Genomic DNA, 25,952 nt, shown 5'->3' with positions numbered 1-25,952 from the left:
TGACCTGAAAAGAATCAATAGTTTGGACAAACCTCTATGACCTTTCATAAACTCATTTTCGCTTACTTTCTATCATAGAGAATTTTGTTACAAGTGATCAGGAAATGAATTAAAAAATACAGAAACATAAAATGACAGTGTTAAACTGTTAATTGAAGAAATACTAAACTAATGGTTAAAAAGGTTAGTTTGATAGAGGTTATAAAAAAGTTTCTCCCTCCATTTCAATTTCTGTGTCTTAGTTTGACTTGGCACAAGGTTTTAAAAGCAAAGAAGACTTCTGAATCTTGTGATCTTAAACTAAAAATGTGTGTTATGTACCAAAATGCTCTTTGATCTTGTGGTCTTAAATATGCCACAAAGATCGGATCTTTGATTTAAAGATTTTCTAAATATAGAAAGTGACATTCTTTTTTAAATAGACTAAACGGAAAGTAAGACACATAAATTGAAATAGAGGGAGTTGTTTGGTAGAAAAAACAATGGAATGTTATCAAACATTATGTGACGTCGCAACATGGGAAGAGTGTCATATAAGTTGAAGGAGGGAGTACTCTGCATTTGTGAAAAATAGAAGGAGACACTTTTAATTTTTGGCAGTCAAAATAGAACCTTTCAATGTTATTCAATTGCTAATCAATCTGTAGAAGGCAGAACGGAGTGATAGTACACAGTTTTTGTTCCATGTAAGACAAATAGTGATGATTCTCAGCCACTTCAGGTCCTGTTTGCTGTGTAATCTTGAAAGATGAAGTGATGGTTTGGAGTTCATGTTTAATTTACTGTCAGGAGTTTCTGGTATAATATCTACAGAACTAAGTATACTAACTACATGAACTCATCTGATGGAAGTTCTAAATATCATACATAACACTAGCGACAGCTACAAGGATTGACTGATATTCCATTTATGTTGTCTTGATTGAGAAATGAAGCTCTCATATGGCTATTATCCCAGCTAGAAGTCTTACCTTTATCATGGGAAGTCACATATACATATATTGGAATTTCAGTTCTCCATATAAGCCTCAATCAACATTTCTGAATCCCTGCTTCAATTGAAGCCCGAATATGCATATACCTCACTGTTGACAATCAGTACTATTCCTTACAGATGTTTTAGCTGAAGATATCTAATAAATAACTTGCATATTGTCTGCATATATGGATTGTGCACATTTACGAGAAACTCCAGTCCAACTACCATTCTTTTGTTTTTGCAGGCTTTTGAGTGGAAATCACATATCAGGTTCTTTACCAGAAGAGCTCGGTTATCTTCCTAACTTGGCTATCTTTCAGTTGGATTTAAATGATATATCAGGACCAATACCAAAATCGTTTGCAAACTTGCCAAAAGTTGCGCATTTGTGAGTTCTCCATAGAATCCAAAGATACTGTACTGGATGTGGTGGCATGGAGATGTTTAGTTTCTGTACTGATCATTCTTGTTCTGGATGCAGCCATATGAATAACAATTCTATAAGCGGTCAAATTCCACCAGAGCTGTCTGCTTTACCTCTTCTACACTTGTAAGAATCACCTTATCCAACAATATATAAATACTAGTAAGTTCCATGTTTGGATTTACTTGGATGTGCATTATTTCAGCCTTCTGGACAACAACAACTTATCAGGTCACCTTCCACCAGAGCTTGCACAGATGCCGAGCTTAAAGATTCTGTATTACCTGCCTTTGAAATCTTAAGCTTTTGCTGTTTCAATTTGTCTAGATTCTCAACAATTTAATGTCATTTCAGCGTTAATAAACAAACCCCAACACCTCCTTCCCCCCTCACAATATCAACTTTTGCAGTCAACTTGACAACAATAACTTTGAAGGCTCTGTGGTTCCGGCTTCTTACAGCAATATGTCCAAACTAGTGAAGTTGTAAGTTACTAATATCTCGGGTTTTGTTGGTTTATGTCCCCTTTCTTGTCTGATGATATACATGCCCATTTTCACCAAGCAAGAATATAGAATTCTTAAGGATGTTTGCCATCACTCAAGGTTAAAGACCGTATTTATCCCAAACTTTGATCAGAAAACAAGTCCCCAGTGAACAGTCAGAAATAAATATATTCACCTTGTGATGTGACCTTTTCAGGCGCTAGAATTACAAAAGAGGATAACCAAAAAAATTTCTCCATATTACATCAATGTACTCCCAATAAGGGTTTCCCACCCCCTTCCTCACAATAAATGAGAGGCTACAGCAGTATTTTCATTCTTTGGCAGTGACCTTTTGACATAACATGGAGTAACAATCTAAGACTGACGGAGGAACTCAATGCTAATTTACTATACTATGAAGCTTATTGTGGTCATTCTATGATTATATTCACCATTCTTTAATTAATATTCTGCATATTATTTCATCAAACCTGCAGGAGTCTTAGGAACTGCAACTTGCAAGGAACAGTTCCTGACCTGAGCACAATACCAGGCCTTCTGTACTTGTAAGCATACTTCATTGAGAAATTCCTCTGTCCAATTAAACCACATTTTGAAGCTTATGTTCTTGTTGTTATGACCTCTTATAATGTTGATATCTGCTAAATTTTGCTTAATAGTTCTTATATACCAGATGAAGTTGAATTCATCTGCCATTCAATTTGCTTTGAAAACTTGAAAGATAGACAGTTAAATTTACAACCAATGACAATGCATCTTATGCCAATTTCTCATGTCAGGGACCTTAGCAGAAACCAACTCACGGGAAATATACCTTCCAATAAGCTGTCTGATAATATCACAACCATGTAAGATTCTGGTAAAATATTAAACTGCTTAAATCTTTACTGGTTAATACAGCCAACTTTTAATCTCACTCCCTTCTTCTTCTCCCCTCCCCCTCCCCCTCCCCCACTCTCTATCAGTATTTGTGGGTAGGTGGTCTAATAGAATTACTGTCTTAACATAAACTCTTTTCTTTTTGATGTTTGAGTAACTCAGTCTTGGTAATATCAGACTCTCGATAGTGAAGTAACTACTTTGATGATGATTGCAGCATTCTGTCAGGAAACATACTTAATGGTTCTATTCCTTTGAGTTTTTCTGCCCTTCCAAATCTGCAAAGGCTGTAAGGAGCTTCATTTGCTCAATCTTTGTTTCTTGATCCTCAGGTTATTTCAAATTTCATTTCGATACTATAATAGCTGCAGTATTGACACTTCCTTTCCTAAAATTATTTTTCTTGTAGGTCACTCAACAATAATAGGTTAAGTGGTTTTGTGCCAACTACCATTTGGGAGAATAAGACATTTTCCCCAGATGCAAAACTTAGATTGTAAGAGTATCATTTGTTCATTTTCCTCTTAACAGTACTTTATTTTTCATTTTTGTTCTGTATACTGCCCCACAATCGATTGGCTATATAAAATGTTATAAAAAGCGAGGAAAAGCGCAAAGCGAGGCGAAGCGCTGCCCCTGCGCTTTAATTTCCTGAAGCGAGGCGATATTGAAAAGGCACTCGCTTCTACAGTTGAAGCGAGAAGCGCAAGAAAAGAAAAAGCGTGAAAAGGCGCGCTTAATTTGAAAAAGCGATAATTAGGGTTTTTTTAAAAAAAAATTTAAGGTTTTTTTTTTAATTTCTGAAATCCTTACGCGACTTCACATACCTCTTTCGCGACTTCAATTTTTTTTTTTGGACTGCTGCGAGGCTGCAACTGCTACTGTAAGTTCTCTTCTTTCTCTTTTTCCCTTTTTCTCTTCTTCTCTTCTTCTCGTCTTCTTTGCGACTGCTCTGCGATTTTTTTTTCTATTTTTGGTTGGTGCTGTGTTTTTTCCTATATTTTTATTGCTGCCAGGGTAAGTTCTTGAAACGAACCCGAATTCTAAATACAGATACATAAACATTATATTCATTGATAACCAAATTATAATAACAACACTTGAATTACAAAGATAAATACCGAAATAACAAGTAACTAAAGATAAAGATAAGAATGGAGATGAGAAGTTAAGATTCTAGAAAGAAGATGAGAGGAACAAACGGTTTCTTCATAATACACATAACTCTTCTGTCTAATCCCTAATCCTATTTAACTGATTGATAATTGGGCCTGGATCCCAAATAAAACTCTCTAGTATTTTACTCGGCCCAATAATCCCATCTAAATCAACCCCATTCATGACTTCTAACACATATGCCCGTACAAAGTCTACTTGATTCACAACAGTTCTCTTCTTCTCTTCTTCTTCTTCTCTTCTTTTCTGTGAGGCTGCTGCGACTGATCTGCTACTTTTTGGTTGCTGCTGTTTTTTTTTTCAAAAATTTTGGTTGCTGCTGTTTCTTTTTTCAATTTATATACTGCTCTGTTTTTCCAATTCTTTTGCTGCTCTGTTTTCTTTTTTATTTCTATACAGTGATTGTGATCAGTGATGTGTGTATGCTTGCTACTCTGGTTTTTGTTAATTTCAATACAGTGTGATCAGTGATCAGTTTGAGGATCCTGTTGAAGAATAGGAGTTTGATCCTTTTGTGATTTAATTATGTTTTTGCTTTATATGTTATGACTTATGAGGATTATTGACTATCTATTTACTTTTAATCTAAGAATATATTACCTCTATTCAGTTAATTAATATTTTTTTTATATTTATACTAAATATCGCTTTACTTAAAAAAAGCACGCGCTTCGCTTCTCGCTTCTGTGAAGCGAGCCCTCGTCGCTTTTTTCCGCTTCTCGCTTCCCAAAACACTGTGCATATAGATAAAAGCTTTTTGTAGAGAATCAACCAAAATTTATGTGTCAATTTCAGTTTGATAGCTATTCAGTGCACAAGTAGTTTTGGATAGACAAAGAAGGTATCCAGGAAAATAAGTACAGATATGGAATAATGTGTCTATTGGCAACAAGATTTTTCTATCTCTATACAGTTAAAGTACAACAAGGGATAATGTGTCTGGTGTTTTGTTTTGCTAGAGGTAATATAGCATGTATACTTTCCTCTTACTAAACCATGCCATGCTTGACTAGAAGTGGCCCTCATATGTTAACACCTCAGATTTCTCGGCTGATCCAGTTGATCTCCTTTGTGCAGGAACCTTCAACGTAATTTACTCTCAGATATTTCGGGGATTCTTGATCCTCCTCCAAATGTCGATATTATGTAAGACCATATTTCTGCTAGTCTTGAACATACATATTTGTGTTACTTTCAGTTCTCAGCTTTTATATTTACTAGTTCTTGGACACGTACAATGCATGTGTATTCCATACTAATTAATACAAATGAAAAGAAAACTCTAAGTAGAAAATGAAAGTTCGAAGGAGAAAATATACCGTGCAGTAGGCTCTGTTCCTCATTCTCATTCGTTACCCTTCAGTATTCTATTTTGAATATAGGTAACTATTTTTATATATAAAGTTGGGTGTCATTATATCTTGAATAATGAAATTGAAGTAGTTCTGGAAATCATAAGAGAGAAAATCATTTGAAAAAGAAAAGAGAAAAGCAAACCCACAGTATCAACAATCTTATATCCAGTTATTGCAAGCAGAAGTTGCAAAAACTTTTCTACTATAGATCATCCAATTGCGATAAGTACGAATATCTAATCCAAATACCACAATGTTTGATTATTCATAATATTTGAAAAGAAAAATGAGTTGCCCAGTCTTCGAAAGCAAAGCAGAAAATGAGATGACAAAATGCATGGCAACCAAAATTAAATTCATACAAGTGCATATGAATTAAATTTCACGTGACACTAAAATTCATGGCTGATTTTGTTTAAAACTGTCAAGACCCTAAAATCCCAAGCTGTGATGGCACCTACCCAAATCCTGTAGGTGATTCAATTACAATACTAGATCCATTTTAGCAATTTAAACCGTGGAATTAAAAGGGAAACGGGTAAACAAGGCAAAAGCAAGTGTTGCAGGAAATACACAATACGCCACCCAAAACCTGGTGTCACAAGTACAAGAGCTTCTAAAGTAGGATTACAATTCTCAATAAGTACTATGACTGTCCAAAAAGGAAAGATAGAAATAAATAAAAGGAATGGAGTCAGGTGTCTCGGAATAACCAAGCAGCTCACCCCGAATACTCCAATCTATCACCAATTAGATGCAAGATAACCTATCACTCATACTCGGAACAAAATCTGCACTCAAACAGTGCAAAAAACAAGGGTGAGTATGAGAAAGATGTGTACTCAGCAGCATCGTCGATCGACCCTAAATGAAGCAATAACGAGGGTTGGTTATACCATGCTTACCTTCACACTTCTCAATAACCATATCAATAACAAGTGTAAAGAATCCAAACAGTTAAATGAACAAGGTAGTTACAATTATCAGAATTCATCAAGTCAGGCAAGTAAGCTTCAGATAATGTCAACCAAACAGGTAAGAATCAATATGAAGTATGATAACCAATGCAATGCAAGTGATGTGAGATGAAATGCAATGCAATGGCCAATGCACCAGTACACACACTCCTGCGGTAGGTAGTCGGGACCCATGGAGGACTCGCGAGGCCCATATCCTGCCCCCACAATCCGGTCTGTAGACCCATCGGGTAAAATAGTATCATCACTCCATCCAGAATCCGGTCTCTTAGACCCATCTGATAATCACTGTATCATCATTTCATCCGGAATTCGGTCTTTTAAACCCATCAGACTAACCATATGATTCATCAAGTATATAATGCATGAGACATCATATGAAAGCATGATAGAATACTAGAGTTATGGAATACATGAACAGATAAAATACCTTTCAACCAGTTCATACTTCAATTTACAAATAATAGTGAGTTATGAATATCAGATGGTCATACAAGCCATGTATCAACTAAAAGCTCAATTAGTCATGTTCTTACCCACTGTTATCATAAAAAAAATTTGATGGGTAAAAGTTTTTATTAATATGGTACCAACATAGCACAGGACTAAGTACAAAGCTACAACATCTCCACAATCATACTACATATTCTCCCCTAAAAGATCCAAAAAAAACAAATATTGGTCCGTCCTATCTAAAGTACTACTATAACACCAAAAAACAAGTTTTTGATACATTATTTTTTACTCTAGCAATCTACGGTCTTTTTCCCTCAAAGCATGTCTTGTTCCTTTCCAGCCAAACAGTCCAAAATATGCAAATGGGAATGGTCCTCCATATCTGTTTCGCTCTTCCCTTTACTCTTTGAGCTTGCCAAACTTCCAACAGACTATTGATCCTGTGATATAACCAGAGACACACCCATAATGTTCAGAAACAATTTCCAGCATTGTCTTGAGAAACTGCAATGTAGGAACAAGTGCTCAACTGTTTCCTGCTTCATGTTACAAAAAAACATCTGCTGCACATGGAATAGCCTCTCCTTTGCAGGTTATTTTGGTTTAAACGAGCATCCCTGGCTGCTAACCAACCAAAGCAGGTTGCTTTCAAAGGTGCCTTGGTTCTTCAGATCATTTTCCAGGGCCAGTAAGGAATACCCTGATTATTCTGCTGTAGAAACATTTTAGAAGAACTTTTGATTGAAAATACTTTATCCCTGTTATGGACCCAACTAACACATCTGTTTTGTGTCAATCAATTAAGCATATGCTCAGTTGTTGCATCAGTTGACAGAAACTTTCTACTTCTCTATCATTCAAGTTTCTCCTGATAGTAATATGCCAGCCTGAGTTTCATGGAAATTTAACAGGTTACATAACGAAGAATCAACAAGTTTTTCATTATGATGGAGCCAGTATACATTTTCTTTTTTGATTAATTCTAAAAACAAATTGCTCAACTTCTATCTCAGTTAAATGTGTTCTAGCTTCATCTGATAGCTTATGCATGTTTGTGTGCAGCTGTGTGTGCCATATTTGCTGGTTGCACAAATTACATTAATAATGTGATGGGGTTAACCCATTTCCTGATATTTTAACTTGCAAATATTTTCAATGGCATAAAGTTCGGGCTCTTCTTATCACTCTTTGAAATTTCTGATTAAGCATTCATCAAATTATGACACTGAATAATAACTTTCAGGCTTTATGGAAATCCTGTATGTGGAAATGCAAATGAGCGTCAGATTACCCTGTTTTGTAAATCAAAAGATGGAGATGAAGAGTATGGAGTCTTTAACAATTCCATTCCAAGTTGTGCAGCCCAGCAACCTTGCAACAGTTATTCCGAACATGTCCCAACATTAGTGGATGGCTGCTTTTGTGCAGCACCTTTTGGAGTTGGTTTTCGTCTAAGAAGCCCTAGCTTTTCAGACTTTCCGCCACATTACAGTGACTTTGTGCAGTGGATAAAAGACAGTGTTAACTTGAATATTTATCAAATATACATTCATTCTGTTGCATGGCAAAGCGGTCGTAGGCTTAGGATGTTTTTGAAATTTTTCCCTCCACGTATAAATGATTCCAATGATTTTACCAAATTTAATGACAGTGAGATAGTACGGATTGCAAACGTATTTGCCACCTTTAATCTTACTGGAAGTGATGTCTTTGGCCCATATGACCTGCTCAATTTCACTGCCATGGGATATAGTTCTGGTATGTCTCCAAACCCACTGTGTTCTTGCATAAGTAGGATATAATCTTTAATGTTATTCACAGATCAGATTGATTAAATGTGGACATTTTCAGTTGTAGTTGTGTAATGATTTCCTGAGGAATTTAAAGTAAAACCAAATTGAATCAAGAAAAAAAATGTGAATCTCGTGTGCCCGTATGATTTTTTTCTTTTATTCTTGCTGATTCTTGAATATAATTATTATGATTATTATTAATGTCGTTTATCTTTACTGGTCATGCTCAGATAAAAACTCTCTTTCCCGTTGTGCTCCATTTCGTTTCTGAAAATGTCTATTTATATCATCTATCTTGTGATATGGAACACAGTTTCTCCTGTTGTCGTTGAAGTATGCGAGTAAGAAAATTCAATGAAATGGTTTAGAGACCCATGCATTATTGAAGCTTAACATCCTCATAGACATGCTAACCTGAAAGAGATGCTAGTGGTTCTTAGATACTTTTGACTGCATTACTATAAGTTCTTAATTAAGTAAAATCTACAGACCCATTCAGAAACTCAAGAGGAATTGCCTACTATTGTTTTATTTTTGATGTAAAGAAGAATTTGTTTGTTAATGATACAGAATCTGTTTAAAGAAACATTATAGAATCTTTGTAAGAAGAACAAAAATCTACTTTTTTATTTTTGTATTCTGTAAAGATGTCTCACAACACAGACTTTGTCCTGAATATATATATCATTGTTACCTTTCTCAAAATAATATGCTACCATATAAGAGAGCCAATAACTTGCTCTGTTCTTGTTCTTCTTCCTGCTTTCTTAAGATCAAATTCTGAATATTTTCCTTCTTGCAGCCCTTTTTCCCCCGTTGGGAGGAGGGGGAAGCAGAATAAACAGAGGCACCATGGTTGGAATTGTCTTTGGGTCCATATGTGCTGCAGCTGCGCTACTTATGGCCATAATATTTGTGTTGCTTAAAATGCGTCGAAGGTTCCATGTTTCAAAAGATCAACCATGTGAGTTAATCTTCAGTTATCGTATGTGACTTTGCCTCAGCTATGGGGAGTTTCTTCTCCATTTCTTTCAGTCATCCCCATTAGGACCTGCTGGTTAAGTAGTTAATAGACTTGACTTTTCTTGGATATTCTTATGAATCACCAAAAATGAGGCCGTGAAACCACATTTTTTCAGCGGTTCAAGCATACAACGCAAACTTCGCACCTTATAATTTCCGATTTCCAGCTTTTGTAGAACAAAAAGATGCCAATAACCATTCTTTTTCTTCTTTACTGTGATTTTCTTGTTTCAATTGCCTTCAAGAAATAACACAGAATTGCCAGTGTCAACCATCTTGTTTGTAATTTAACTATGATACTGCTTGATGTTTACTTTAAGTTTCTTTTCAGAAGAGAGTATGGTGCTTTAATTCCTCACATGGCCAGAGAATTTTACGGGTTTTATGGAAAGTTTGTGCATATTGCATTTTACAATAAGTTCTCTGCCAATGCCCATCACCCCTAAAACAAAAAAGTGGAAAAGAAATAAATAGAAAGTGTGCTGGGTATGTATAGCTAAGTAATACCCTTGTTGTAATGCGTCTGTTATTTGTATAATTAGACTACCATTTATGTTCTTTTATTAGTCAGGGTTAATTGATATTCTTAAACAACATTATACCCAGTGTAGTCCCACAAATTAGGATCCGAGGAGGGTAGAGTGTACCCAGACCTTACCCCTACCTCAAAGGTAGAGAGGTTGTCTCCGATAGATCCTCGACTCAAGAAAAACAGCCCAGAGTAGTCCAGAAAAAGAAATAATAGAAGTATAAGAAACAACATACAGTAACAAAACAGTATTACACAAAACAATATGATAGTCAAAGTACAAAGAACAATAGATAGTAACAGTAATTAATTGATATTCTTAAAGTGAACAAAATTAGTTGAAGCCAACTATTGTAGCAAAGGTTTATTTGCATTGAAGTCAATGTTGAAAATTGCTTTTGTTGCTGCAGATTTACTAGGAATAACAAGTAGTTTAGTTGTAGGAGGAGTCTTCTGTTAAATTTAAATTTAAATCTAGTTGGATATATTTAGTTGAGATAGTGTAGGATTTTGAATTTTATTTTGCACAATTTTTGTTTTCAAGTTACTATTTAAAGCCCTCTATACTTAGCAAAATTATTGAAAAACATTTTTTAATTACTTCCAAAAAAAATTGGTGGCACCTTCTTTTAAAAAAGTTAACGGTGGTGTCAAAGCTTTATTTGAGCTTATTGAACTTGTGAGTTCATTGAAGTAGTACTTTCAACCAATTTTAACCCATATATATTTTCAACCCATTTTTAATCCGTGCTTATTTATAACGAGCATGACTATTTCAACCAATACCAATTTCAACTAAATTTTAATTCATGCTACTTTCAAACCCAATTTTCAACCATGACAAGCAATCATCTCTCTCTAAGTACCCCACAAATTTTCACTAGTGAGAACTATCAAATTTGGTGAGTGAAGTTCAAGTCTTCCTATGAAACGTATAAGTTTTTACAACACTTTTTGCAAATTTTATAATTGTCCATATTAAAGCACTTTCAAAAGAGCTTTTAGGCAAAAAATGTTATTGAGGTTCTTTTTATGCACAAAACAAAAAGAAGAGCAAAGATTCATGTTACAAAAGTATGCAAAGTTGGAGACGCTCAAAACAATCCTCAAGCACAAACAACAAAAATAGAAATTAAGGAATAACTTTTTAAAATTGCAGCAACTGAAGCAAAGGAGTGTTGGAAATAGTTTTTGTTATTGCAGATTTACAGAATAACAAGTAGTTTAGTTGCAGGAGGAGTATCTGTTTGAATTTAAATTAGTTTAGTTGCAGGAGGAGTATCTGTTTGATTTTAAATTTAAGTTTTGTTGAGAAAGTTTAGGATTTTGAATTTTATTTTGCGGATTTTCTGTTTTCAGGTTGGCTATTTAAAGCGCTCGATGCTTGATAAAATTATTTAGAGACATTTTCAAATTGTTCTTCCAATCTTTTTTGATGCACGATCTTTTAAAAAAAAACAGTCTTGCTATCATCAGCTAAGCTTTTTCCTTTCATTCTTTTTATGACAACTTTTCATGCTAATATTTTCAATGAATATCTAATTTTGAGTAATTGAATCTTCTATGTCATTAATCTCTTTCTTGCTTAAACAAACTTACCAAAGACCACGTGGAACTCATAGTAATATTCCTTTCATTTTCTTTTGTAGTGCCAAAATTTCCAATGCGAATAGAAGGTGTTAAGGCATTGAGTTTTAAGGAATTAGAGGCAGCAACTAACAGTTTTAGTAGTACAACTATAATTGGCCAAGGAGGCTATGGAAAGGTCTACAAAGGTATTTTGGCAGAGGGCACAACAGTGGCAATAAAACGCGCACAACAAGGCTCATTACAGGGGGAAAAAGAGTTCTATACTGAGATAGAATTACTGTCACGTTTGCATCACCGAAATCTGGTTTCTTTGGTGGGATACTGTAATGAAGGAATTGAACAAGTAAGATTCTCCAAACTGGAAAAATAATACACAATATATAATATATATATATATATATATATTTCTTATGGTGATTGTCTCAGTTCAGTAGTCAAATTCTGATTGCTCAGTTCTGGTTGAACACCTAGGCCAAAATTGAAATTTGTGCCTTGTTGATCATTTTGAATGCCTCGCTGCCAGTGTGCAGAAGCAATCAAGCATAACGTCAATCACCTTCTACAACTTAGAGAATTCTATTTGATATAAATCCAGATGCTAATGAAATGACAAGCATCACATAAATGATAGTTAAATTGCAGCGCAAAGTTCATAGACTTATCTGATTCTTCTGTTAAAGTAAACTCAAGCTGAAGTCTTCTAAGATAGTATTTTCATCATATATCTTTTTTTGTCACAAATTTTTATCACACGTTAAGTGATTCTATTTGTGAGAAAATTCAGTCTACACTACTTAGATCACTAAATATTAAGTTCAACCAGCATTCCCATCTATGAGCCACTCATCAGTTACATCCCTTATACTTGCGTACATACTCTTGTTGCATTAGTGAAATGCATGTCTTCTGAAAAATTAATCAAATTATTAAGAGACAGATGGAAGGATAAGAAAGGATATTATGTTTTGTAGTTTTCTATTCTACTTTTGTAATAGTTGGTTTCATGTGCATGTAGATGTTGGTGTATGAGTTCATGCCAAATGGTTCCTTACATGATCTTCTCTCTGGTATGTGATGTATCCTTCCTTCGCTATGGTGTCATTTGACTTCCTTTTGTTAGAATTAAGCACATTTATTCTCCTCTTTTCAGTTTTTCTTTCCGGTGTTCTATTTTTTATCCAAAAAAGAGAATGAAAGATGTCCCTCTAGTAAAGGGACATCTTATTCGATTTTGAAATCCAATATGAATATCAAACAGGTATCTCCAAAATAAGATTATTAAAGATCTTACTTATTTTTACAGCTAGATATGAGGAACGTCTGAGTCTTGGAACAAGGTTATACATTGCTTTAGGTGCTGCCAGGGGCATCCTCTACCTCCATACTGAAGCTGATCCTCCAATAATCCATCGTGATATCAAGACAAATAACATACTGCTGGACTCCAAGTTCACCGCAAAAGTCTCTGATTTTGGAATCTCAAGGCTTGCACCATTACCTGATGCTGAAATGAGTGGAAATGTATCAACTGTTGTGAAAGGAACTCCTGTAAGGCTTTACTCGTCTTATATGTTGAAGCCTGCAATAGAAAATCGCATTGCAATAAGACCTGCAACTTAAGCAATCTAGGTAGCATGACCACAGACCAGGACTTGATATTCTTCAAAATCAATGATAAAACTGGCTGAGAATAGGGAGAACTTTTCTATATTCATTCTAACATATGCATGAAATTGTCTCATTAAATGGATCAAATCTCCTATCAAAATAATTAATCAACAGTGTGATATATTCATCTTCTTAAGCACTTCAATAATGGACGGTTGACCTTCTTCCACCCTTACGTGTGTTCCCCTCCCCACCTCCATCGATCATTGCAGAATTTAAACTTGAGTCTACATCTCACAGTGAAATTGATGGACGAAACAATTGTCTAAAAAAATGTCTTTTCAGTGACATGCTTAAGACACATTTTAAAGGTAGTTACTGTTGAGTCCCACATTGGTCGGTGGGAGGCAAATTTGTCTCCATAGATTGTCTTGGACAATCCTCCACTCATAAGTTAGCTTTTGGGGTTTAGTTAGGCCCAAAATACATTTCTTTATCATGGTATTAGAGCTAAGCCAAGTTCACAAGTCAACACACAAGGCTCTTAAGAATGGTGCCTTGAGTGCTCAATGGGCACAAATGTCTTTATCATTCCCACAGATAGCCGACAGGGTATAATCAGTCCATACACCGAGCCTCCAACACTCGTTGGGCGCGCAACTCTCACCTTGAAGATGTGAGCCGCCCATAGAGTTTCCTAACTCGTATGGATACCATAGACACTCCTTAGAGATGCCTAGGCAGGCCCTTGAGGATCCCCCTCAAGGTTGCTCACTTGGTACGGCTTGATGCCAGCACGCACGGGGGAGGTTGGCTGAGCATGCAACACATCTGCCCCCTTTTTTATGCTCTAAAGAAATAAGTCACACTGGATGATATCTTTTGGTAAGAGAATCATAATGGGTATTTCTTATTGATCCGAACTCCAAAGGACATCGTTTATTCCTAAAGACTTGTCTTGACATCCTTCACACCTCCATGAAGTTTCACACCTCCATTAACAGCCCATGTGACGCCTGTAGTCCCATTTGACTACAAACCAGCATTATGTCTGTCCCAAGATTCATGGCTTAACCCTGTACCTATGGCGAAGCTTTGCCTTTGGCGGTGCCGCCTGTTTGGTGTCATGGCCTTAGCCTTGACTTGTTGACATACTCCTGTAGAACATCTCATATGTTTGGTCTTGCCAGCGCACCCGGATTGGCTATGGACATATTAGTCTCTCCCCTGGCACTGAGTGGCACTCTGCGTGCACGGTCTGATCCTCAAGCTTGACACTTGCCTAGTGCTTTTGCACAAGGCTTGTATTTTGCCTGAGTAGGGAAACTTTTATGTTCTTGGTCTTTTCCATGTGCGTCTTTCATAATATACCCATGGCTGACTTATATCATTACCAAACATAGCCCTCGTGACATACTTCCATCCCGTATTGTGCAACGTTGTCCCACAATTGCACGTCTAGGTCAACAGGCTCTCAAGGCTGAACCCAAGCCAACCTCACAAGTCAACACACGAGGCTCTTAACAGTGGTGCATGGAGTGCTCATTCGGCATGGAGGTCTTTATCATTCCCACAGATAGCCCACAAGGTATAATCTGGCCATACATCGAGCCTCCAACACTCATTGGGCATCAACGCTAGCTCTGAGGTTGTGCACTGCCCATAGAGTTTCCTAATGCGTATGGGTACCTTGGACACTCCTTAGAGATGCCTAGGCAGACCTTTGAGGATCCACTTTTATCATGGTATCAGAGCCAACCCACCCAATGCTTGTTCACCCGATATTGGCCCCCACCTTACAGTGTCCATACTCCAGATATCCAATCCTGGCAATATGGGGGGAGGGGAATTTCACATCGGTTGGTGGGAGGAAAATTTGTCTCCTTACATGGTTTTCGGAAATCCTCCCCTCATGAGATAACTTTTTGGGGTTGAGTTAAGCCCAAGATACATTTCTTTAGCAGTTACATACATGTATATGATGGTCTATCAACTTTATCATGTGAGACACGACACTGAAAAAATTCCTTCTCTAGAAGTGCTAGTCTTGTATGGTAACAATCTAAAATCATGTTTCTCAAAATCTGGCGATTAAATCTTAGTGTTTCCCAAAGCAAATATTTGGCATGGTTAAGACTTGTTGTTTACGGTCAATAGTAAATTTGAATCTTCACTCCAGCCGAATGCTTTATGGAATGAAACCCATATGGGTTTGACAGGGAAAATATTGGAACTGTGGAAATGTCTTGCAAACTCAGAATATCATGCCTCATTGATTTTAGGGTCAAACATCAGTCACTCTTATTTGTGATTAACAATGAGTAAATTATGATTTTCAGATATCTACTAGTTTATTCCTAACTAATCAAAGTTCGATTCAATCATCAAGTTACACTAATGAGTCTAATATAAAGGAAAAAGTATAATCTGGGGATGATCTTGTTCAAAATCACTCTATCTATGTATCTCTCTCTCTCACACACACTTGCTTGATTATTTTTGTCTTCTTGCCTTTCCTCTTGAGAGTTCATTCTCTGAAGTTTGATCATGAATACACATACCATGATCCCCTAGTATTTCAATATTGCTTTTTACCTTCTCAATTATCTTTCTCTTTGCTTCTCCAAAGATAGCTGACAGTTGCCAAAATTTGACACTTGTGTAGGGCTACCTTGATCCTGAGTACTTCTTTACTCACAAGTTGACAGAGAAAAGTGATGTTTATAGCCTTGGTATTGTATTTCTGGAGCTTTTAACAGGGATGCGACCTATTTCTCATGGAAGGAACATCGTCCGGGAGGTACTTGCTTCTTTTTCCCCCCTTAAGTTATCTTAGCATGCACTTTGTTCATGAAGACGGAAATTTTCAAGGGAACATTTGATAGCTCTTGTAGATATATTCGGTGTCTGCTAATGGATCTGAACTAAAGCAGTAGAGGGCATTTGCTTTCATGAGTTTCAGTTCTTTTATCGCTTTAATAAGAACCTGAATAAATTCCAATGTGATCTATTTTATGAAATTGAGATACAGCACGAATCAATATAGTTGCTGGGTCCTTAAAACTTTTTTTTTGAAACTGGTAACATTTGAATTGATATTTGTACTTAGGGAGTACTGGAAGAACCATATTTACAACAGAGTAAGGCAAAAAGAAACTGATCCCGACTCTAGATGGACCCTAAAACATCTAAAATTGACTCAGTCTCATTAGAGCAAACATTTGTACACCAAAAGCAGAACAACAATATAAATTCAAGTTTAATCTCCTGCACATTGTTGCTCCTATTTTCGAAATATTTGTCATTCCTCTCTCTCCATATAGTACACCAAATGCAGGCAGGAATAATCCTCTATCTGTGTCTGTTTCTAGCAATCCTGTTTCTTTCAACTAAAAAGAGTATCATCAATCTTACTAGGCATTATCCATGAGATGCCTCTGAGATTGAGGAAAATCTGCCACAGTTGGTCAGTGACTTTACAGTGTAGGAAGATATGTCTAACTGTCTCAACATCTATTCCACATAAAGGACATATGTTACACAGTGGAATTCCCCTCTTTGCCACATTGTCAAGAGTCAAAGTAGCCTCATTAGCTAAAAGCCAAGTGAAACATGCCACTTTGTGTGGCACTTTGGCTTTCCAAATGTGCTTCCAAGGCCACTTAATAATCTGAGCTCTAGTTTGGTTTGTTAGCTTGTATCCCTCTTTCACCTTATATCTGCCTTTGCTATGCCCATTCCACCATAAGCAATCCTCTCCTCTCCTCTTTGTAGTCCTTGAAAGTTCTCCAAAAACTTACAATTCAGTCACTCTTGGCATTTTCCAATCATTTAAATGTCTTCTGAGGACATATCTCTGCCATGTGGTGTCCACATTTCAGCAACTGTCTAGTGTTGATGTTGAGCCAAAGCAAAGATGTCAGGAAATAAGCTTTGTAAACTATCAGGACCCATCCATTTGTCTAACCAGAAAAAGAGTCATGTTGCCATTATGTACCTTGATAATAGATTGAATTTTAAGGTGTTAAATTAGGTCTTAGGCCTAACTCACACTTCAAAAGCTAGTTCAAAGGAAGGAAGATTGCCTAAGCCTTATAAGGAATCCACCCATCTCATTAATCACCAATGTGGGACTTTTTTGCTTTAACACCCCACCTCACACCCAGTGCTTAGCATATGGTGCATGGGCAATTTTGGGCAAATTTTGACCTACCTCACGCCCAGTGCTTAGCATCTGGTGCGTGGGCAATTTTTTTTTTTTGGGCCCCAACATTGGGTGAGATGGGTCCTGCTCTGATACCATGTTGAAGTGTGCGACCATCTCATCTAAAAACTTAAGTTTTTAGATGAGATGGTCGCACACTTCAACATGGTATTAGAGCTGGCACAGTAACTGGGATCCAATATCACCGCCACCCAAAATTAAAAAGAATTTCACGTGCTTGGCCCATGAAAAAGAATCAGGCCCGCACGTGAGGGGACGTGTTGAGAATATCATTAAATAATAAAAGTGTGTTTTCACTAACAGTTTAAGCTTTTAGATGAGATGATCACACACTTCAACATCAAAAATTGCCACGCACCATATGCTAAGCACTGGGCGTGAGGTGGGGTGTTAAAACAAAAAGTCCCACATTGGTGATTAAATGAGATGGGTGGACTCCTTATAAGGCTTGGACAATCCTCCTCCCTTTGAGCTAGCTTTTGAAGTGTGAGTTAGGCCTAAGACCTAATTTAACATGGTATCAGAGCAAGATGGATCTCCAAAGACTAGCACCATAAGGGATAGTGACGTCTTTAGTTACCCAATTGTCCAGCTCCCCATACCTGTTCTTGATGACATTACACACCATAAAGCTTGAGTCTCCTGTGGGTATCTCAATAGCCATTTCACCTTAAGAGTTTTGCTCTAGTCCTTAAGGTTCTTTATGCCTAATCCACCCTGTCTTTTGCTTCTGATAATATTCTTTCATTTGACGAGGTGGTTATCTTTCTTCTCCTTATTACCTTGCCACAAAAAATCTCTCCTGATTTTATCCAACCTTCAAACCACTGTATGAGGTATATGAAATAGGGACAACATGTAAGTTGGTAGAGCATCTAGGACAGAGTTTATCAAAGTTATTCTACCTCCCAGTGACAAATAATATGATCTCCACCTGGACAATCTCTTCTTACATTTCTCCAAAATTGGGTTCCAGATATCTATGGATCTTGACTTTGCTCTCAAAGGCATGCCAAGATATGTTGATGGCAATGTGCCTACCACTCCATCTAGAATTTATGATAGGTGCTCCATATTTGGGACCAAATTAATTGGAGAAAGGTTGGTAATGAAGTAGAGAAAGTTGTTATAGCCCAACCCTTAATTCTTACCGTAGAATGTGTTGGTTTTTTTATAAAGAAATTAAGAAAATAGCAGGGAAAGACTTTGAGAAAAAAATACTGCGGAATTGTCAAAGGGAATTGTTTTATTAATAATCTAGAGACTTACATTTATAGATATAATTCCCAACTAAAAATAGAAAAATACGTTACTAACTTATCAGTTTAATTCAAATAACAAATAAAAAGAACTAACTCCTAAATTCAAATCAAATAGGACTCTAATAACATAATTTGAAAATCCTAAAAATAGCTAATTGTTTTATTTCTGCAATATTCTGAGACATATTCTCAACACTCCTCCTTGGATCAGGTATTGTAAATTGTAGTCTCATCTGAAATTGACTTTGTGAACAAATCGCCAATTTAGCTTTTGTCTTGCAAGGCTTGTGTGCATCTTCTGTTGGATTAAATGAGAAGCTTTTACCTCTCATTTCAACTTGTAAAATCTGTTGCTTAGTAGAATCAAAGATTCGACAATATTTGTCTCCAAATAATAATTTAAATCCTTTTTCTATTAATTGACCAACACTAAACAAATTTTTATCAAGAGGCACATAAAGAACATCTGAAATTATTTTTGTACCTGAATTTGTTTTAATTGCAACAGACCCTTTTCCTTTTGCAGGAATACAATCACCATTCCCAATTTTGACTTTCTTATTTTTCATAGGAATGAACTCTTTAAAAAGATTTCTTTCATATGTCATATGGTTTGTGCAACCACTATCAATCATCCAAATATTGATTGCAGATCTTGCATTGTGCTGGTCTCTTCCAGCATTTATATGGAGGATGTCCATTTTTACCACAATGCTGATAAGGTGGATAATTATTCAAATATTTACCCTTGCTTTGAGTTTTGTGGTTGGCTACTAGTGCTCCTTCAACCATACCATCTTGCCTCATAAGCCTCCTTTGTTCCAAAGAATTTAACAATTCTGCCAAGTAATTTTGGACAGATCTTGTATGTTTTCCAAGGTAGTTATACATGCTTTATATCTTTCGGGCACTGTAACAAGAACTTTTTCAACAATTCTTGTATCTTTAGATTCACTGCCTAGTAATCTTACCTTATTTACAATACCAAGCAATCTGTCAGAATATTCCTTATCTATTTCTGACTCTTTCATTCTCTGCAATTTGAATTTCCTCATTAAATTTAATACCTTCATTCCTCGTATTCTTTCATCTCCAGCATATTCTTTCTTCAGATAATTCCAAATTTCTTTTGGTGATGTGAGAGTCATGATTTTCGTTAAAACAGTTGTCGAAACAACAGCAAACAAAGTTGCTTTTGTCTTGTACTTAATGGTTTTCTTTTCCTTGTGACTCTTGATTTGAGCCATGGTTGGATTATTTGGCAGCCGATTAATTTCATAATCCTTTTCCGCGGCTTCCCAAAGATTAAGAGCCTCCAAGTAGGTTTCCATCCTCAAAGCCCATATTTGATAATTCTCACCATCAAAAATAGAAGGAGTCATTCGTGAAAAACTATTTTCGGAATCCATGTTTCTACTCACAAGTCCCTCAAGAAGAAGGCTCTAGATACCAATTGTTGGTTTTTTGATAAAGAAATTAAGAAAATAACAGGGAAAGACTTTGAGAAAAAAATACTGCAGAATTGTCAAAGGGAATTATTTTATTAATAATCCAGAGACTTACATTTATAGATATAATTCCTAACTAAAAATAGAAAAAATACGGTACTAACTTATCAGTTTAATTCAAATAACAAATAAAAAGAACTAAATCCTAAATTCAAGTCAAATAGGACTCTAATAACATAATTTGAAAAATCCTAAAAATAGCTAATTGTTTTATTTCTGCAATATCCTGAGACATATTCTTAACAAAATGCTTAGGGATGAGTTCCCAAAGTTGGATGTGTTGACATGAAATGTTATGACAGCTAGAAATTGAGATCAGCACAAATAACATGTCCATTGTCTTAATAGTATCCAGTAAGTGTTTGACCTAAATAAAAATGGTGAAGTCCTCAATGTTTAAGCTGATCCACAACTAGTACTATCTCGCCAGCCTAGAAGACGAGCAATGGCAGAAAATCAGAGTTCGAGATCAACACCTATGTGAATCAGACATTTTGAATTAAAGCTCAAACTATTTAGAAGTTCGAGGAAAAACTACAATCAAAAGAAAAAACTGTTGAACTCTCCAAATAGTTAAAGTGTCATTCTTTTTGGGAATGGAGGGAGTAAGAGAAGTTACTTTTGTACTAATGACAGGTGAATGCAGCATGCCAATCAGGGATGATGTCTTCTGTAATAGACAAGAGTATAGGTCCATATTCCTCAGATTGTGTCAAGAAATTCCTGGATTTGGCCGTCAAGTGTTCACTGGATGAACAACAGGACAGACCGTTTATGCTGGAGGTGGTGAGAGAGTTAGAGAACATCACTTACATGCTTCCAGCAATTGACAATAATAATATTGCACTGGATTTAGATGTTTCCACATCACCAACTTCAGCTAATTCCAGACACACTACAACCTACACGACTATGGAAGGAACTGAGCTTGTGAGCGGTGTCATTCCCTCCATCAGGCCTCGTTGATGTTTTTAAGGACTTGCTATATACCCTTTATTTGCCTACATGTTAATGGTGAAAGTTCTGAAGTATTAGAAGTTCAGTATTAGTAAGTCTGAGGTATGTGTGTGTATATATATATATATGTGCAGTTTGAATCAATTCTGAGAGGATAAAAAGACTTGTATATATTATCATGATATTGTTGTTCCATTCAGAAGAGAAGTGATTTTATCATTTCATGTAAGAGTTTTTAAATGATTACAGAAAACAGTTTGTTTGTAGTAATCAATTACTGAAAATATTACCAAAAGAATGTGCTCTAAAATTTCATGTTATTGAACTGTTTTATTCATCATTTTTATTTTTATTTTGTTTTAGAAATACGATAGATTTAACGTCTAATTATTTATTACACAACAATAACATACCCGGTTTAATTATTTATTACACATAATATGAGAATGATAAGGTTAGGGAGAACTCATATAAGTACAACTCATACACATACATTGCAGTAGAATGACCAATTTTAACTTTGTAAATCTGTAGCCCAAAAACATTAGGCCTAGGTTCGGAAAAAAGAGCATTTTCTGTTGTTCTTTTTCAAATATTCAAGTGCAAAGTTGGATCAATTTCCATTTTTCTCTTTCATGTTCGTATACATTCTTATAGAATTTTTTAGCAAATCCATAAATAATACAACTTGAAAATCTTTTTTGAAAAAATCTTCTCCAAGTTCCAAATAGTATAAAATCAAAGATAAAATATTTAAAAATTGTTGCAACTTCGTGATTTGGCATAGAGATCAACAAGGAAAGTCGATTAATACAGATTGTTCGAGAAAAAGTAAGAAAACATACAAAAAGTAGTTTTTGACTTCACATGTGGAGTACACGTATAATGATTTATAACTTTGTATAAACTTGTATATAAAATGTATAAATAATATATACAGGAAAATATTTATATATTGAATAAATACACATTATACACTCACTATAATTTTGTATAATTATATATAATGTTGATATGGAAACTAGATTTCATCTTCAACTTTGTTTTTCAACTAGTATGATTTTCAAGATCAACTTTTCTCAAACATTCAAACTTCATCGCCATAACATATTCTAGAGTCAAGTTCTGCAAGTTTTTTCAACAATTAAAATTTCATCAAATAGTTTTGAGTAATATTTTCCATATCTCATTCTTGTAGTTAGTTTTGAAATCCTTTTCATTTTTCTCCATCATTTTTTCTCATTAAACTTTTGTTTTAAATTTCTCTTCAACTCACGAAGAACTGATTCTGTCATATTTGGAAATAGCACTTCTATTTCTCATTTTGACTGGTGCAATTAAAGTTGCACCAAACTCTTACCACTTCATACTCCTGCTTTCAAGTTCAATCATCCTCTTGAAGAATATAGTATTATAGTCTTCATCATTTGTAAAACTCGTGAAGACATTGAACTTATCATAGACATCAATCTTCACACTTCATTCTAGAGAGAATTTTTCAGAAAATCGAGGTCTAATTGTGTCGATTTAGGGTCGACTTTTCAAGAATCTGCCAACAATTGCTCTTTTACACCGACTTGCTTGTACTAAAAAAAAATTACACAAGCATACCAAATTATTGCAGAGGGGAAACATGTTGAAAACGACTAAGGCAGCAGAGAGATTATATCAACATCCCAAATTTTGAAATATTGCCATAGCAAACATTGAATATGTGGTGAGCTACCTAAATCTGAACAAATGAACAAGCTTGAAAGAAAATGAATACAATTGTTAACCTATCTACCAAGTTGTGAATATTACAGCGGTTTGACAATGTGGTTGATTCCTATTCAAGCTTCTTAAAAGAATACTGTCAACATCTGGGCACTCGTGCTCATTTAAAAATTCAGCAACAAATGTCTTCTGCAATGTCTTAGGTATATAACCGTAGCACTGCAAGACCAACAGCCGAGATAGAGACAAGAGTACCTATACAGTATTTAATCACTTCATATTTTGCAGCTTCAATTTGCGCCCTCAATGCATGAATTTCCTATATATGGATCAAGCAAGAGAAAAAGAAAAGATGTTCACAAGATGCATTGAGTTTAAAGAACGTTCATGCTCAAAATATACAAGATCCAACACTTACCCGATCAAGCTTATTTGTAAGATTTGTAGTTTCTGCATTTTGATTGGCAAGCTCATCACGGATGCGTCTACACAATTAAGAATGACCACAATCAATCATCAGGGAGTCGAAAAATGAACGAAAGCATTCACTAACATCTAAAACTCTTCAAGCCTTACCCTCTTTCAAGATTTAAATCCAACCGTTGGCCGGCAGTAAGCTTGTCAACCTCATACCTGCATGAACAAATAATATTGGTTGATGAAACTGGCACTCAAAAGTAGAATCATTTTTCCAACAATTCAATTGTACCTTAGTTCACTGCGCATTTTTTCAATGTCATTCCGAAGCTTTTCAAGTTCACGTTGCAGCAGAGAAAAATGATGTTCCTGCAACATTTTTTTTAATCGGTATGAATTCCATTCGTCAAACTCAAAACAATGCTCATTTGGGGGTAGATCAAAAACATATATCATGAACATATATATTATTAGCACAACCATGATGCAATAATCATCGGTCCAACACTGAGTTTGAAGTAAATTTTCCTCCTTGATCACCCAATGTTAAGAGAATTTTGGGAAGGGTTAGATCCATGCAAGAACAAATTCAAATTGACATGTGTTCTCCTATCTGTCTCACACTGTGTTGAACACAATATTGTCATACAGGCAAGGTTGAAATTTCTCCCAAGCCATCATAGCCATATATGCCATCAGTAACACTCGTCTCACATTGTCTATCAGAAGGAAAATTAGTCTTGTGTTGATGATTTCCAACATCCTGGATTAGTCAAAGTAAATAAGCTGGTTGCTCCTAAAAGATGCTTCCCGGTAAGCGAAACAAAACAAACTGCTGTGATATCTTTGAAAAAGTTGTCTCAAATCAGACAATCAATTTGACTCACTGACCACAAATCAAAATTCTAAATACTTATGTCATCCTTTCCCGGGGTGGCCAACTAGCCTTTTAGGCTGTAACCCTTTTGATCCCTCAAAACATTGAGGCTGCAACTCCTTCCTAAAGTATATGCAGCTATCAGAGGCTGAGCCAAAGCTCCATTCACAACCAACTAGTTTTAATTTTCATACTTGGTTGATATAGTAATTTATTTTTTTATGACTATGGTGTCCGGCCTTAGCTTTCGCACACCTCGACTAATTCCTCGGAATACTTGTCACCTCCCACCAGCAAAAGGTACTAGGTAACTGTCCACCAAGGCTAGGACAGATGGGAACAATCACCTAGTGTTTTTTTCTCCGTTGGGATTTGAACCTGAGACCTCATGGCTCTCAACCACTTCATTGACCACGAGGCCACACCCTTGGGTACGGTTGATATAGTACTAATTACTAGAAAGATCCAGCTGACCTAACTTACTCATTTGATTCGACAATTTTACTTCATCTATTTTTTTTAGTCATTGCTTCTTTATACAACCAGGTTAGGATCATATCATGTCTTAAAGTAAAGAATAACCATTGTTGATCTGTATTACAGGTCATCTTCTTTTTTTGTTGAACATATGAGAGATATGATTAGATTAAATCTGATCAGCCAAGGTAATGAGGTACTCCAAAATCCAAGTGATAACTAACCTCCTCCTTGAGCATTGGTACTTCTTACAAATTAATCATCTTCCAGATGCTGTTACCAGTGTCAAAGGCAGTCAGTTTTGATGGATGAAACTCAAAATTTTTAACTACCTTCTATCTCTCTCCACAGTATGGCCTAATATTTTTGATTGATCATCCTAGTCCAGGATGATACATGTAACAGGGGCATACAATGATAGCTTCATCTCTGCTCGAAGCCAATCTTGCTCAAGTTGCTTGAGCAATTGCCTTTGCTCCTCAATAGAGGCTCTTTGACGATGTAAATTTGATCTCCACAGTTATAACATTAAGTTCTTCTCTCTAGATCTCCTGATCGAACTCTTTCTGCAACTTATCTTTTCAGCATCTGCAGCAGCTTCAGGTTGTGCTTCTGTTATTCTCTGCTAGAACTCTGAAGGGTGCGGTACTCAGAGTGGCACTGTGATTGAATTAGATTGCTCTATATACACTGTTTCAAGAAGCTGACATCTTTATCATCTTCCAAGAACTGAACAATATCGTTACTGAAGGAGGTCAGCTTCTCCACATCCATGTTACTGGACCCATCCACCATTGTATGTTGAGAGAAATGAGTCTGTATTACACAGTGTTTTGGACGGCGAGAGGCGACAAAAGGCGACAAGGGCCTGCCTCGCCACGCGGCGAGGCGAGCGGCGAGGCGCTCGCCTTTTTGAATCGAGGCGCCAATTAATACCAAATAAGTGGATATATATATATAATAAAATATTACTAAAAATATTTATGAAATATATATAATAATGAATTGCATATTTTGATATAATTACATACAAAATAAGAGGAGTATAATTGTTAAAGAAGAGAGAGAATATAATAAATATTAAAAGTATAATAACCCTTTGTCTCTAGTTTTCTTTTTCAAAAAAAGTTGAAAAAACTCTGCTTTTTGAAAAAAGATAAAAAAGTTGTACTTCCTTTACTTTTCAAGAAAAAACTCCTCCTCTTCTTCTTCTCT

General features: G+C 35.8%; 2 protein-coding genes across 4 annotated transcripts in view; one reads left to right on the top strand and one right to left on the bottom strand.

Moving 5' to 3' along the window:
• LOC102605474 (probable LRR receptor-like serine/threonine-protein kinase At1g06840) overlaps positions 1 to 21,472 on the top strand; it is a 36,911-nt gene extending 15,439 nt beyond the window's left edge. For 2 of the 3 annotated variants that reach the window (XM_015314922.1, XM_006360566.2), the window contains exons 7-22: positions 1,224 to 1,367; positions 1,461 to 1,529; positions 1,609 to 1,680; positions 1,814 to 1,888; positions 2,389 to 2,457; positions 2,692 to 2,760; positions 3,009 to 3,080; positions 3,201 to 3,287; positions 5,045 to 5,113; positions 7,999 to 8,513; positions 9,351 to 9,512; positions 11,750 to 12,033; positions 12,706 to 12,757; positions 12,994 to 13,238; positions 15,964 to 16,098; positions 20,930 to 21,472. In XM_015314922.1, coding sequence (XP_015170408.1) covers positions 1,224 to 1,367; positions 1,461 to 1,529; positions 1,609 to 1,680; positions 1,814 to 1,888; positions 2,389 to 2,457; positions 2,692 to 2,760; positions 3,009 to 3,080; positions 3,201 to 3,287; positions 5,045 to 5,113; positions 7,999 to 8,513; positions 9,351 to 9,512; positions 11,750 to 12,033; positions 12,706 to 12,757; positions 12,994 to 13,238; positions 15,964 to 16,098; positions 20,930 to 21,259 — 2,449 coding nt within the window. In that variant the 3' untranslated portion in view covers positions 21,260 to 21,472. Of the gene's footprint in view, positions 1 to 1,223; positions 1,368 to 1,460; positions 1,530 to 1,608; positions 1,681 to 1,813; positions 1,889 to 2,388; positions 2,458 to 2,691; positions 2,761 to 3,008; positions 3,081 to 3,200; positions 3,288 to 5,044; positions 5,114 to 7,998; positions 8,514 to 9,350; positions 9,513 to 11,749; positions 12,034 to 12,705; positions 12,758 to 12,993; positions 13,239 to 15,963; positions 16,099 to 19,437; positions 19,693 to 20,929 lie in introns of those variants that run through there. The other variant, XM_015314923.1, reaches the window with a different exon arrangement.
• A 1,425-nt stretch (positions 21,473 to 22,897) lies between these two features.
• The window catches only part of LOC102603231 (protein FMP32, mitochondrial), an 8,624-nt gene continuing 5,569 nt past the window's right edge, over positions 22,898 to 25,952 (bottom strand). The window contains exons 5-8 of the mRNA XM_015314935.1: positions 23,676 to 23,752; positions 23,543 to 23,599; positions 23,385 to 23,451; positions 22,898 to 23,285 (exon numbers count right to left, since the gene is read on the bottom strand). Coding sequence (XP_015170421.1) covers positions 23,166 to 23,285; positions 23,385 to 23,451; positions 23,543 to 23,599; positions 23,676 to 23,752 — 321 coding nt within the window. The 3' untranslated portion in view covers positions 22,898 to 23,165. The remainder of the gene's footprint in view (positions 23,286 to 23,384; positions 23,452 to 23,542; positions 23,600 to 23,675; positions 23,753 to 25,952) is intronic.

This window comes from Solanum tuberosum, unplaced genomic scaffold (assembly GCF_000226075.1).
Source record: "Solanum tuberosum cultivar DM 1-3 516 R44 unplaced genomic scaffold, SolTub_3.0 scf00325, whole genome shotgun sequence".
NCBI classification, from domain to species: domain Eukaryota; kingdom Viridiplantae; phylum Streptophyta; class Magnoliopsida; order Solanales; family Solanaceae; genus Solanum; species Solanum tuberosum.
This window is presented reverse-complemented; position numbering and strand designations above follow the sequence as displayed.